The 13,678-nt window shown below is 55.5% G+C and overlaps 1 protein-coding gene across 1 annotated transcript; it reads right to left on the bottom strand.

Annotated features, from left to right (window-relative positions):
- Nucleotides 1-2,425: 2,425 nt before the first annotated feature.
- Nucleotides 2,426-13,640, bottom strand: Sars2 (seryl-tRNA synthetase 2, mitochondrial). Its single transcript, XM_051162799.1, has 16 exons — nucleotides 13,389-13,640; nucleotides 11,358-11,453; nucleotides 10,246-10,275; nucleotides 9,163-9,303; nucleotides 9,024-9,078; nucleotides 8,733-8,796; nucleotides 8,393-8,498; nucleotides 6,973-7,020; nucleotides 6,674-6,782; nucleotides 6,395-6,440; nucleotides 6,225-6,312; nucleotides 6,030-6,139; nucleotides 4,571-4,664; nucleotides 4,388-4,480; nucleotides 4,022-4,087; nucleotides 2,426-2,569 (listed from the first exon to the last, which is right to left on the bottom strand). Exons 1-16 carry the CDS (start codon nucleotides 13,638-13,640, stop codon nucleotides 2,426-2,428), a joined length of 1,542 nt encoding a protein of 513 aa, XP_051018756.1.
- Between the last annotated feature and the right edge of the window lie 38 nt (nucleotides 13,641-13,678).

Here is a 13,678-nt window from a genome sequence, read left to right as displayed (position 1 = left end):
TGTAGACCACGCTGGCCTCAAACTCACAGCGATCCGCCTGCCTCTGCCTCCCGAGTGCTGGGATTAAAGGTGTGCACCACCTCGCCTGGCTGAAGAGCTTTCTTATATTTTGGGACACCCCACTCCAGAGCTCTTGGGTGAGGATGGAATATGAAAGGTGCTTGGGCAGCGCCCTGCGTGCACACGTGGAGGCCGGAGGTCAATGGCAGTGTCTTCCTCGGTTGCTGTCCACTTTGTTATTTCAGAGAGGGCTTCTCATTGAACTTGGAGATAGATTTTCTGGGTGGACCAGCTGACTAGGCCGCTCCTGGGACCCAACTATCTGTTCACTTGGAGACTGGGTCTGCACTAGCATAGCACCTTTGTACCTTTCTCAATAAGCCATCAATGAAGTCTCAAGTCACTTTTTTTTCTTGCTTTTTTTTTTTTTTTAAAGAGTGTCTTGCTATGTAGCCCAGGCTGCCCTCAAATTTTTTGACAATCCTACTTTCACTTCTCAAATGCTGGGGTTACAAGTGTGAACCCCCACAGATAATATGCAGTAATCTGTTTTTGTATCTTTGAGACAGGGTCTTGCTAGAGACAGCCTGCCTAGCTGCAAACTCCGTGTGTGTGTGTGTGTGTGTGTGTGTGCGCGCGCGCGTGCGTGCACACATGTGCGCGTGGTGGGTATTCACGAGTGTAGGTGACATGCACTCCAGAAGAGGCTGTGGAGCAGCAGGTGCTTGAGTTAGAGGCAGTTATGAGCAACCAGATGTGGCTATTGGGAACCGAATGAGTCCTTTGACAGAGCACCAGGTGGGCGCTAACCGCTGGGCCATCTCTCCAGCTCCTTAAAACAGGGTCTCACTGTGCAACCATGGCTAGCCTGGAACTTGGTATGTAGACTAGGCTGGCCTCACAGAGAGATCTGTCTGTACCTCCCAAGTGCTGACATTAAAGGCATGCACTGCCGCTCCTGGTCAGCCTTCATCTCCTCATCTTCCTGCCTCAGTTTCCCCTCTGCTGGGATGATAGATGTGTGTCACCATCCCAGACTCCAGGAAATTTATATTTTTGAGACAGGACCTGACATATTCCAGGTTGGCTCAAATTTATGCACACAGGTTTGTCGCACAGAGATCCACCTGCCTCTGCCCCCTAAGTGCTGAGATTACAGACACATACCAAAATGCCCAGCAAATTCTATGAGAGGGAATTGAACCCAGGGCTGTGCTTGCTAGGCAAGCACTCTGCCAACTGAGCCACAGCACATCCCCAGTAACTATCACTGGGCATTTACTGTATGCCGTGTCTGTGGAGAAGAGTTGGCAGTGCCCAAACCGCTCAGTGCCCCAGGCCTGCTGGAACTGACCTGTAAGACGCTGGGACAGTCAACATCTGCAGACACATGTCATGCAGAAGAGAAAATGGCGGCAGGGATTTGGAGAGGCGGAGATGTCATGGCACACTTGCCCTTTGCTCTGAGATAAAGCCACAGGATAACCTGGGCAGGGAAGGGCCACACCCCAGCACAGATGCTCACGGGGAGCAATGTCTAGCGGGAGTCTTTTGTGACTATCCAGGTTTTGGGGAGGAGGGCGACAAAAGTGGCCATTGTAAGAACAGGGCTGAGGTGGGCATGGTGGTGCACGCCTTTAATCCCAGCACTCGGGAGGCAGAGGCAGGTGGATCTCTGTGAGTTCAAGGCCAGCCTGGTCTACAAAGTGAGTCCAGGCTAGTCAAGGCTACACAGAGAAACCCTGTCTTAAAAAACAAACAAACAAACAAACAAAAAAAACAGGGCAACTGGCAGATCCTGGCATATTCTGAAAATGAAGCCTCAAGTGCTTCCCACTGCTAACCCACTGGACACTGAGAGAAGCCCAAAGGTGGCTGGACCAGCTCAAGATGCTAAACAAAATCCATCAGGGGACGAGGCACTGTAGGCAAAGAGGTTGGAGCGCGCCTGAAGAAGGCAGAGGCCGGGGGATCAGCTTCCATGAATGTGACACTTTGGTCAGCACCAGAGTTGGGACCACTGACCAAGGATCAGGATGAAGTTGGCTCAGTCTGAGGGGACCATCAGCGGAAGTGGTCTGCACATCCTTCCAGCTCCCCTGGGGACGCTCACCCGGCACGAGCCCCGTGCACAGCCACAGACCCTTGCTCACATACCCAGAAGGCTTTGTTTTTGTGATCGTTTATTTTGGGCTGTCTGCTGAGCACAAGGTGGGAAGGAGCAAGGTGGGGTGACCTTCCTGCCACAGGCTCAGACATGCCTCCAGCTGCCATCCCTACCGACAGGAAGGGTCACTGACAATAAGTCAGTGGCGGGGCAGGAGGAGAGGTAGCCCCAGGCAGTCCAGGAGGGGACGTGACAAGTACAGAGACATCAGGGCCAGCCAACTTCAGGGTAAAGTGTCTGGGGCCTCTAGAGCAGTTGTCAGCGGGCAGCGGGCTGGCCGGGGAGCCTGGGCTTCTGGGGCTGGTTGGGCCCAATGTACTGGAGAGGCACGTGGGTGGGGGCCGTGATCCGGTCAGTGCCTACATAGGGCTGGAGAACGGCAGGCACGAGGACGGAGCCATCCTGGGGACAGGGCAGCCATCAGAATGGCACCCTTCCTCCAGCCCTCCCCTCGGCTGCTGGCAGGAGTCTCAAAACCTCACACCGTTCTTTTTGGTATTGCCAACTGAACCCAGAGTTTTGCCCATGCAAGGCAAACTTTTCTTTTCTTCTCTGAAACAGGGTTTCTCTGTGTTGCCTTAGCTTTCCTGGACTCGCTCTGTAGGCCAGGCTGGCCTTGAACTCACAGAGATCCACCTGCCTCTGCCTCCTGAGTGCTGGGATTAAAGGTGTGTGCCACCACACCTGACCACAAGGCAAACTCTTAACCACTGGGCTGCACCCCAGCCCCTCACTGGGGGATTCTAGGCAGGGGCTCTAGCACTGAGCCACACCCCCAGCCCCTCACTGGGGGATTCCAGGCAGGGGCTCTACCACTGAGCCACATTCCCAGCCCCTCACTGGGGGATTCTAGGCAGGGGCTCTACCACTGAGCCACACCCCAGCCCCTCACTGGGGGATTCCAGGCAGGGGCTCTACCACTGAGCCACGCCCCCAGCCCCTCACTGGAGGATTCCAGGCAGGGGCTCTACCACTGAGCCACGCCCCCAGCCCCTCACTGGAGGATTCCAGGCAGGGCTCTACCACTGAGCCACGCCCCCAGCCCTCACTGGGGATTCTAGGCAGGGGCTCTACCACTGAGCCACGCCCCCAGCCCCTCACTGGAGGATTCCAGGCAGGGGCTCTACCACTGAGCCACGCCCCCAGCCCCTCACTGGAGGATTCCAGGCAGGGGCTCTACCACTGAGCCACGCCCCCAGCCCCTCACTGGGGGATTCTAGGCAGGGGCTCTACCACTGAGCCACGCCCCCAGCCCCTCACTGGAGGATTCCAGGCAGGGGCTCTACCACTGAGCCACGCCCCCAGCCCCTCACTGGAGGATTCCAGGCAGGGGCTCTACCACTGAGCCACGCCCCCAGCCCCTCACTGGAGGATTCCAGGCAGGGGCTCTACCACTGAGCCACGCCCCCAGCCCCTCACTGGAGGATTCCAGGCAGGGGCTCTACCACTGAGCCACGCCCCCAGCCTCTCACTGGGGGATTCTAGGCAGCGGCTCTACCACTGAGCCACGCCCCCAGCCCCTCACTGGGGGATTCTACCCAGGGGCTCTACCACTGAGCCACACCCCAGCCCCTCACTGGAGGATTCTAGGCAGGGGCTCTAGCACTGAGCCACACTCCCAGCCCCTCACTGGGGGATTCCAGGCAGGGGCTCTACCACTGAGCCACGCCCCCAGCCCCTCACTGGGCGATTCTAGGCAGGGGCTCTACCACTGAGCCACACTCCCAGCCCCTCACTGGGGGATTCTAGGCAGGGGCTCTACCACTGAGCCACAGCCCAGCTCTTTTTCACTTTTTCACTGTAACTGCAGTCCTCATATCCAGCATGTGATTCCCAGCTCAGCAGCTCTCTCACCTCTTGCTGGTTGCTCTCCAGGAGAGCAATGAGGACTCGGGGAACAGCGCAAGCAGTGGCATTCACCTGCAAGAAGAGTGTGCTTAGCCGGGCGGTGGTGGCGCACGCTTTTAATCCCAGCACTCGGGAGGCAGAGGCAGGCGGGTCTCTGTGAGTTCGAGGCCAGCTTGGTCTACAAAATGAGTCCAGGACAGCCAGGGCTAACACAGAGAGACCCTGTCTCAAAACACCATTAAAAAACAAAAACAAAAACAAACAAACAAACAACAAAAAAAAGAACGGTGTGCTCTGGGCCAGGCGCTGACTTCACCCCAGCCCTGAGGTACTGGCGAGGATGGACGGGCGCAGATGCGGTGTGGGCCTTACCGTGTGTGTGAACTGCAGCTCCCCAGCCTCTGCCTCAAACATGATATACAGGCGGCGGCTCTGGAAGTCTGTGCAGTTGGAGGCGCTGGTGACCTGGAGCAGGAGTGGGTGAGAGGCTGCCTTGGGGGACAGGCCAGTCCTCCAATGTCTTCCCACATGTCCCCACTAGGCCAGGGCGTTCACCTCTCCATAGCTGCCTCGGCCGGGCATCCATGCCTCAATGTCGAACTTGCGGTAAGCAGGAAGGCCCAGCTCCTGGGTAGGCATGTCCAGCACCCTGAGGCCGGGGTGAAAAACACGGTCAAAGTCACTGGGTGAAGGTGAAGGAGAGGTCAGTGGAAGAGGAGGAAGTGGAGGGAGCCAAAAAGGGAAAGAAAGGGATCAGAGGGACACAGTGGAGCTGGGTGCGGTGGTTCACAGCTTAAACCCAGCACTCAGGAGGCAGAGGCAGGCAGAGCTCCGTGAGTTCGAGGCCAGCCTGGTCTACAAAAGGGAGTCTAGGACAGCCAGGGCTACAGAGAGAGACCCTGGGGGGAAGGGGGTGGGGACACAGCGGAAGAGGAGAAGGAGGAGCTGGGAGGTGGTACCCAGAGGAGACAGAGAAGACTGGGGGTGGGGGAGGAAGAAAGACAGCCATGCAGTGGTCCAGGGGCCTCTTATCCTATCATTCTTATGGTCCACAACAGCACCTCCAGCTTTGGAGTTCTAACTACCTTTTTCTTTTGCTATGTTTTTTTGAGTTAGGGTCTCATGTAGCCCAGGATGGCCTAGAATGCGCTAAGTAGGTGAGGATGGCTCTGAACAGGGTCCAGGTCACTTGGCATTGACTGTAGATGAACATCTCCCGGCCCCACGTGCTTGCTGACTCCACTAGATAGGCTGAGCAGCGAGCTCTAGGGATCTGCCTGGCTCGGCCTGTCCAGCACCAGGATACAGGGGCACGCCAACACACCCAGCTTCTATGGGGGTGCTGGGGGTCAGAACTGAGGTCCTCCCCATGCACTGTAGGCCCTTTCCTTAGTTTGCTTTCTCTTTCCTTTGAAATAGGGTCTCCTGTAGTCCGGGCTGGCCTCAAACTCACAGGAATCCTCCTGCCTCAGTCTCCCAAGTGCTTGGATTCTAAGGGTGAGCCATTATATCAGTCAAACCTTTTCTGTTTTATTTACTTAGTTATTGTGAAACAGGGTCCCACGCTATAGAGCTCAGGCTGGCTTTGAACTCATGAAACCCTGCCACAGCCTCTGAGTCGATGAGATGACAGGTGTGTGACCCCCCCCAACCTGGTCGCATATTCTCCGTCTATTTGTTTGCAATGAGTCACCTGGAAGAAAGGCCGTCTTCTTCAGCCCTCTGGAAAACTGTGTCCTAAAGGACAAGCGGCCTTTGTGGTATCTGGTGCCCCCCTTCCCCCACCCTTGCTTCACCCTGGACCTCACGCTAGGGATAAGGAGCTGCCCCGGGGGCCGGGGAACAGCTTTGTTGGGCATGCTTTGCACACTTTATACAACAAGATAACGCAAGGACAGAGACCATACGGTCCACAGCCTCACCTAGGGCAAAGGAGGCAAAGCAGCTGGCGGTCGGCCAGCCCAGTCAATCCTACTCCCTCCCCCCAGCCCCCAGCCCTGGCCATCTTCCATACCGGAAGTGCAAGCCCAGCTCAGTTAGGATCTCCACCTGCAGGGACAGGAACTCATCCAGCAGCTGCGAGCTCTGCTCCAGCCCAGGGGCTGTCACCCCAAACATCTCCACCTGGGACAGGGCACGGGTACTGGGTCAGGAGGTCCCGGGTGGGGGTAGGGTGACCCGTGCCCGCCAGCAACTCTGCGCCACTCACTTTAGTGAAGTGATGAACTCGGTACAGCCCCCAAGGCTCCTTCGCAGTGTCTGTCTCTGCCCGGTAGCAGGTGCTGGCACAGACCATCCTAGTAGGTGCATGTGAGGTTGGGTCAGGGAGGGTAGGAGGTGTTACCAATGGCGTCAAGGAGTAAAGGAACTGGACATCACCTGACTGGCAGGTCCCTGAAAGCTACAGAGTGGTCCATGAAGTACCCTGGGAGGAGACAGAGGCAGGACAGGGTTAGCCAGGGCTGCCATCGCAGGCACCGGAAGTCACAATGAGATTTAGGAATGAAAGTCCACATTGGAGCACATGGCTAGTCACTGTAATCCTGAGCAGTCAAAGGCCTACACGCCTATTACGTGTTAGCCCCAGGGTTGCTATCTGGTCCCCGCAAGGGTGCTGTCCCTCGGCCCCTGCCCCCGACTACCCAGGCAGACACTCACCTGCCAGCCCCACCTCTGCTGTCCCAGCCAAGTTGAGATCTTCAAAGCGGGAGGGGTCAATATTGTAAATTTGGGACGGGTTGGCATTTGGTGTCATTCCACAGCCTTCCTGGGGGAAAGGTTGCGGGGGTCAGGTTAACAGGTGACCTCGGTCTCCCCCACCCTGTGGCCCGCCACCCCAGTGGTTCCTTTAGAAGCATCCGGAATTGTTTCTTCTCCCCCCACACTATGGCTGACATCAGTGGCAGTGTCCTCTGGGAGGGAAGGAGGGAGGGGCCTGTCACTCTGGTCTCACTCACAAACACAGCTCCTCGTAGAAGGTCCGGGACCGTCATGGGGGTGAAGCCCTGTTGAGAGGCACATACACCTCAGAGCAGGCCCAGGAGGGAGACAGCGGCTGCGCTGCCCTTCCAAAGGGTCCACCCCGCAGCCAAGGACGCTAGCGAGGCCTGAGCCCTGGGACCCTGTTCTTGGGGTCCCACTGCAAGTGCCCTGTTTTCCTCGGCAGCTGGAGGTGCCACTGCAAAGCACAGCTGCTTTAACTCACCCCCTCCCTGCCTGACGCCTCCATGGCTCCCTAGCACCCTCAGAAAGCCTGTTTATTTACTTATTTATTTTAATTTATTATGTGTACAGCGTTCTGTTTGCATGTACACCTGCAGGCTAGAAGAGGGCACCAGATCTGATCATAAATGGTTGTGAGCCACCATGTGGTTGCTGGGAATTGAACTGAGGACCTTGGGAAGAGCAGACAGTGCCCTTAACCCCTGAACCATCTCTCCAGCCCCTCAGAAAACCTGTTTGGCAAAGGCCTTTAATCCCAGAATTTAGGAGTAGACAGATCTCTGAGTTTGAGGCCAGCCTGGTCGACAGAGGGAGCCAGGCCACCACCTAAGGTTACAATAGTGAGACCTTGTCTCAAAAGAAAGAAAAAAAGAAAGAAAGAAAGAAGTGGCTGGAGAGATGGCTCAGAGGTTAAGAGCACTGTCTGTTCTTCCAGAGGTCCTGAGTTCAATTCCCAGCCACCATATGGTGGCTCACAGCCATCTGTAACGAGATCTGGCGCCCTCTTCTGGTGTGCAGGCAGAATGCTGTATACATAATAAATGAGTCAGGTGAGAGAGAGAGACAGAGAGAGAGAACACCTGAAAGCCCGTGGCGATACCCCCACCATGGCCAGCAACCCATGTTATCAGTCTGTGTACTCCTTGCCTCAGTGGACACAGTGCTCCCCAAACGCCCCATCACGGCAACAGGAAGTAAGGGGTGATTACAAGTGCGGGCTCTAGGCCAAGCTGAGACCTTGGGCTAGTGACCCCTCCTCAAGCCTCAATTTCCTCACCTCAAAAGGGGGCGTAATAACAGCGCCCACCTAGCACAGACAACATAGGAATTAATGCGCTGACAGTATACACTGAGAACTGTGCCATGCTGCCCTCTTGATCCACCCCTACCCCCTTTTGTTTTCCTGAGACAAAGTTTCACTATGTTGCCCAGGCCATCTGTGAAGTTTTGATCCCCCTGCCTCAGCTTCTCCAGTGCTGATAAAGTATGTGCTACCGTCTGTGTGTGTATAATTTTCCAGGCAACGGGGCCAGGGCCTTACACACACTGGGCAAGCGCTTCCCCAGGTAACCGAGCTACCTTCCGGGCCCCTCGCGCACCTTTAATCTCGCTAAGCTTGGGACCCATGCCACCCTGTACTCAGGTAGGCCATACCCTGCGGACAAGCTTGCTGAGGGTAAAGTTGACCAGGCCGTGCTGTAAGAGGGCCCCAGCCCCGCGCAGGTAGTAGGACCGGTGGCCAGACACGTGAGACAAGCGCCTAGAGACAGACGGGCAGACAGACAAGCAGGGCCTATGGCACGGGGAGGGTGGGGAAGAGGACTCGGTACCCAGAGGGCAGAGGCCCAGATGCCAGGCGGGCCTCCCATCAAATATTCCACCCAACCTTGTACCCTGAGGCGGCAGGGCAGAAGCTGGCTGCCAGCTGTTAGTGCGGGTGTGGTAGCGGAGGGGGTGAACCCAGGGAGGGATGGCGTGGGGGGCGGGGGCTCACTTCTGCCGGATGATGTCGAGTTTCTCGCCAATTTCCAGGTGGCCTCGGGGTCGGAAGGAGAAAACTGCTTGTAGGTGAAAAGCAATGAGAAGAGAGGTGAGCGAGAGAGGAGGGAGGAGAGAGGAGAGATCAGGCAGAGAGGGGACACACACACAGAGGTGGGCTGCCCCGTGAGGTCAGGGCGGAGGCTCAGGCTCAGCTCGGATCTGGTGGGCTGCCCGGATGCAAGACCTCCCACGCCCGCTCCCAGCCTGAGATCCCAGGGCCACTGGATTTGAACCCGTGACTCACCTGGCTTGTCTCCCACCACACGGAGCACTCTCGCCTGGCTCTCGTCCCCAACAGGCTAACAGGAAGAGGGGGGCGGGTCAGGGGGAAGGAGGCAGCCCCGATGCCCTGTCTCTCCCCTGGCAGCTCCAATGACCTTTACCGTGTCTGGGTGGGTCCGGTTGGGCAGCCTCAGAGCCTGCAGGTAGAACTGCTCTTCCAGCTGGGCCTCTCTGGGGTACAAGGGCGAGAGCTGTTTCCGGATTTCCCGGCCACGGGCACGCAGGCCCTGATATTGGGGGTCCTGGATGGGGCAAAGAGAGTTAGCCTTGGGGAGTGTCAGGGATTCCTCAACCGGCCCAACTCATCCTTGTTTGTTGTTGCTTCTTCTGAGACGGGGTTTCTCTGTGTAGCCCTGGCTGTCCTACATTCGCTTTGTAGACCAGGCTGGCCTCGAACTCACAGCGATCCGCCTGCCTCTGCCTCCCGAGTGCAGTGATTAAAGGCGTACGCCACCACACCCAGTTTAATCATTGCTTTTTTTTTTTTTTCTTTCTAGCAACCTGAGTTTCCTCTCAACTTGGCAGGTTCATGTGAACAAGGCTCAGGGGTGGCCAACTGGAACTGTCTCTGGAGCTGGCTGTGAGGAAGCAGGAGCCAAGCTGAACCACCCATGACCGGCCTGAGGATAACGGGAACTTTCTGGAAGGCGCACTGGGCTCTGCCTTCCTCGGCCAGAAAGGGAGGAAACGGGGCTCAGAATAAACCTAGTGATGGAGTCGGGAGCTGGCTCCAACGGAGCCTGAAGTCAGTTTTATTTTCAGAAAGTAATAGGCTGGTTTTTTTTTTAATATTTATTTAAAATTGTGCGCGCGCGCGTGCACGTTTCTACGTGTGCATGCGCGTTGCAGAGCAAATTTCGGTTCTCTGCTAGAGCAGTACAGACTCCACTGAGCCATATCTCTGGCCCCAATGGAAGCTGTTCTTTTTATTTTTTGGTGTATGTGTAGCCCTGGCTGTCCTGGACTTGCTTTGGTAGACCAGGCTGTACTCAAACTCACAGCGATCCACCTGCCTCCCGAGTGCTGGGATTACAAGTGTGCACGACCACGCCTGGCTGGAAACTGCTATTTTTATCCTAGCTCCTAACCCCGTCTGAGTTTCGCTGTCACGCGCGACAGGAGACCAGTGTGGCACCCAACTTGCCCTCCCCGACCAGGGCACAGACAGTCAGGGGCCCCAGTACCTTCTGCACTTGGTCACTGTCTTGGTTTACCTGGTAGAGAAGAGGAAAGGGGGGAGGTGGTTAGGTAGAGAGAAGGGCTGGAGAGACGGCTCAGAGGTTAAGAGCACTGGCTGCTCTTCCAGAGGTCCTGAGTTCAATTCCCAGCAACCACATGGTGGCTCACAGCCATCTATAGTGAGATCTGGCGCCCTCTTCTGGCCTGTGGGTGTAAATGCAGGCAGAGCACTGTGTACATAATAAATAAATATTAACAACAACAACAAAAAAAGAGTATAGACAGAAGTTCAATGAGGAGGCAGAGGCAGGTGGATCGCTGTGAGTTCGAGGCCAGCCTGGTCCACAAAGCTAGTGAGGACAGCCAGGGCTACCTGTTTTAAAAAAAAAAAAAAAAAAAAAAAAAAAAAAAAAGAAATAAGAAAAAAAGAAGAAAAAAAAAAAAAAGAAAGAAAAGAAAAGTTCAATGAAGTCCGTGATATCTCCTTTTCTGACTTAGTTTCTCTGCTGGTAAAGCTGCGGCAGCCTAGCAGGAATGACACCTGATGCTGTGAGCTAACCGCCACCACCTCCTGGGCTCTGTGAGGGGAAGACAGGGGCTCTTACACAAGCTTACCTCTTTATTTTATTATTATATGTTTATTTATTTATTTGTTTGTGCTTTGGTTTTTCAAGACAGGGTTTCTCTGTGTAACAGCCTTGGCTGTCCTAGACTCACTTTGTAGACCAGGCTGGCCTCGAACTCACAGCAATCCACCTGCCTCTGCCTCCCGAGTTCTGGGATTAAAGGCGTGCGCCACCACGCCTGGCATATTTTATTATTTTTTAAAGAAGATTTTTTAATTATTATTATTATATATACAGTGCTCTGCCTACATGTACACCTGAAGGCCAGAAGAGGGCGCCAGATCTCATTTAGGTGGTTGTGAGCCATCATGTAGGTGGTAGGAATTGACCTCTGAGCTCTCTCTCCAGCTCCCAGTGGCTTGTTTTATTAGGTAACAACCGTCTACACGATTCAAGCCCCTTCAGTTGTGTTTCCCATCGCTCCCAGACAGAGCATCCTTGCCATCTCCAGCCTGCCCTGGCCTAAGCAGCTTCCATAAGCCCGTGCTCACCACCAGGGCCCGCACTGCCTCTGTCACCGCCTCCTTCTCTGCCTCCAGGCTCCGGATCTGCTCCCGCAGCTGCTGCAGTGCCTGCCACGCGGAGATCTGCGGGAGGACAGGGCGAGAGGGAAGTGAATTTGCCACCGCTCTGGACCCCATCTCCTGGGTACCTGGCTGGCAGCAGGCGAGGGGCCGGCTCTCCTCCCGTGACCAACCAATGCCATTTCCCAGCTCGCTTTGCAGCTGCTTCTGTTGGCCTGACACAACTAACCAAGGGACAATCGTGGAAATGTGGCTTTTATTTTATTTTTTTCTTTTGTTTTTTGAGAAAAAGTTTCTCTGTGTAGCCTTGGCTGTCCTGAACTCTCTTAGTAGACCAGGCTGGCTTCGAACTCACAGAGATCCACCTGCCCCTGCCTCCCAAGTGCTGGAATTAAAGGCCTCCGGCACCACGCCCCGGCTTTATTTTATTTATTTATTTGTGAGAAAGTGTATTTATGTATAGCCCAAGGTGGCCTTGAACTTGTAATCATCCTGTACTTCTCTGAATGTTGGGACTATAGAGGCACTAGCATGCCTGGCTAAGTCAGCTCTTTAAAGGTGACTAAGCTTTCTTTTATTTATTTTGTGTGTGGCCACGGCATGGAAGTCAGAAGACAACGTGTAAGAGTTGGTGGTCTCAGGCCGGGCAAAAACAAAAATCAAAAAACAAACAAATAGACAAAAACAAAAACAACAACAACAAAAAAACTTGGTGGTCTCCTTCCATGATGTGGATCCCAGGGACAGAACTCAGGTTTTCGACCTTGCACTAGGTGCCTTTACCTGCTGGGCCATCTCCCCTGGCTCTTCTTTAAATACAAGGTCTCTTTATGTAGCCCTGGCTAGCCTGCAACTCCTTAGGTAGACCAGGCTGGCCTCAAACTCAGAGAGATCTGCCTGTTGGTTTTCTCCTCCCACCTGGGAATTGAACTCAGGATGTTAAGTTTGGCAGCAAGTGCCCTTGCTGGCTGGGCCACCTGGCCCACAAAAACTTAAAAGAAGCTTAAGGGCGGTGTGGGACGGGGTAGTGGTTTGAATGAGAAACGTCCCCCATAGCTTCTGCCATTTGAACAGGTGGGTCAGTTGCTAGTTGCTGGGGGTGTCTGGGAGGTGTGGCTAAGGAAAGCACACCACTGGAGGCGGGCTTTGAGAGTTTAAAACATCGCCCTACCTCACGCTTACGGTTAAAGATGAGGGTTCTGAAGCTTACTGCCCTGCTGCCTGCTGCCACTCTGTTCTTGCCACGTCTAAACGAATCCTTCCAAAAGGTGGCTTGGCCATGGCGTTGAATCACAGCAACAGAAAAGTAACGCCTGAAATCCCAGCACTCGGGAGGCAGAGGCAGCTGTATCTCTGTGAGTTCGAGGCCAGCCTGGTCTACAAAGCGAGTGCAGGACAGCCAAGGCTAACTCACCAGAGACATGGCGACCGCCCCCGCCCCACCCCCCAAACCCTCGCGCCCAGTTTTGGTTCCCTATATGGCAGAATTACGTAATCAGTCACGGTTTTGATTATTCGCACGTAGCCTCAACATCTGGATCACGGTGCTGCTTAAATATCCTCCCAGCCCCGTTTATCAGCTCGCTCTTTATAGCAAGGGTGCACAGCTGTCTCCATGAGTACCCCCCACCCCCATCCCCCGAACCCCCCCATCTGATTCACATCTCACTCCTCGTTTTTCCTTTAGCGGCCTTAGGGTGAGCCTGGCAGTGACGTGTGAGCACTGGAAGACAAATGGTACTTAAGCTCCACGCCTACAGCGGACACCAAAAGTCCAATCACGAAATACATGCCCCCCCCCCCCAAAATAAAGGGTGGTGGTGGTGGCGGAGGCGTGCAGGTCCCAAAAGGCATCCATGACGTTCAGTGGGGCCTTAGCTCTCGGTGGACCCCCCCGGCACGGTAGGGGGTGGGGTGTCACGCACAAGACCCTGCCTAACTTGGGGAAGGGACCCAAATCCCCAGCCCTGGGGACGCAGGCCGCGCACGCGCACTCACGATGGCAGGCAGGTCGGCCGGGCGCAGCTCGCCCTTGCGCAGCTCCAGGGAGCGCGCGGCCGCCTCTGGGCATGCGCACAGCGACTCCATGTCCAGGCAGGGGAGCCCGCTGTAGCCCTCGCGTGCGTGCTCGTACAGGAGGTTCCGGGCCCGTTTCTCCGTAGCGAAGCTTCTCCCGGGGTTCTCGCTGCACCGGAGGCCCTGGCGAGCCAGGAGGGGCCGCAGGAGCCGCCGCGCCACGGACGCGGCCATCTTTTGGGCCGGGGTAAGGAGAAGTCACTCGCCGGGGA

The sequence above is a fragment of the Acomys russatus genome, chromosome 19, assembly GCF_903995435.1.
Source record: "Acomys russatus chromosome 19, mAcoRus1.1, whole genome shotgun sequence".
Lineage (NCBI taxonomy): Eukaryota > Metazoa > Chordata > Mammalia > Rodentia > Muridae > Acomys > Acomys russatus.
The sequence above is the reverse complement of the archived record's forward strand: the minus strand, read 5'-3'. Positions and strand labels throughout refer to the sequence as shown.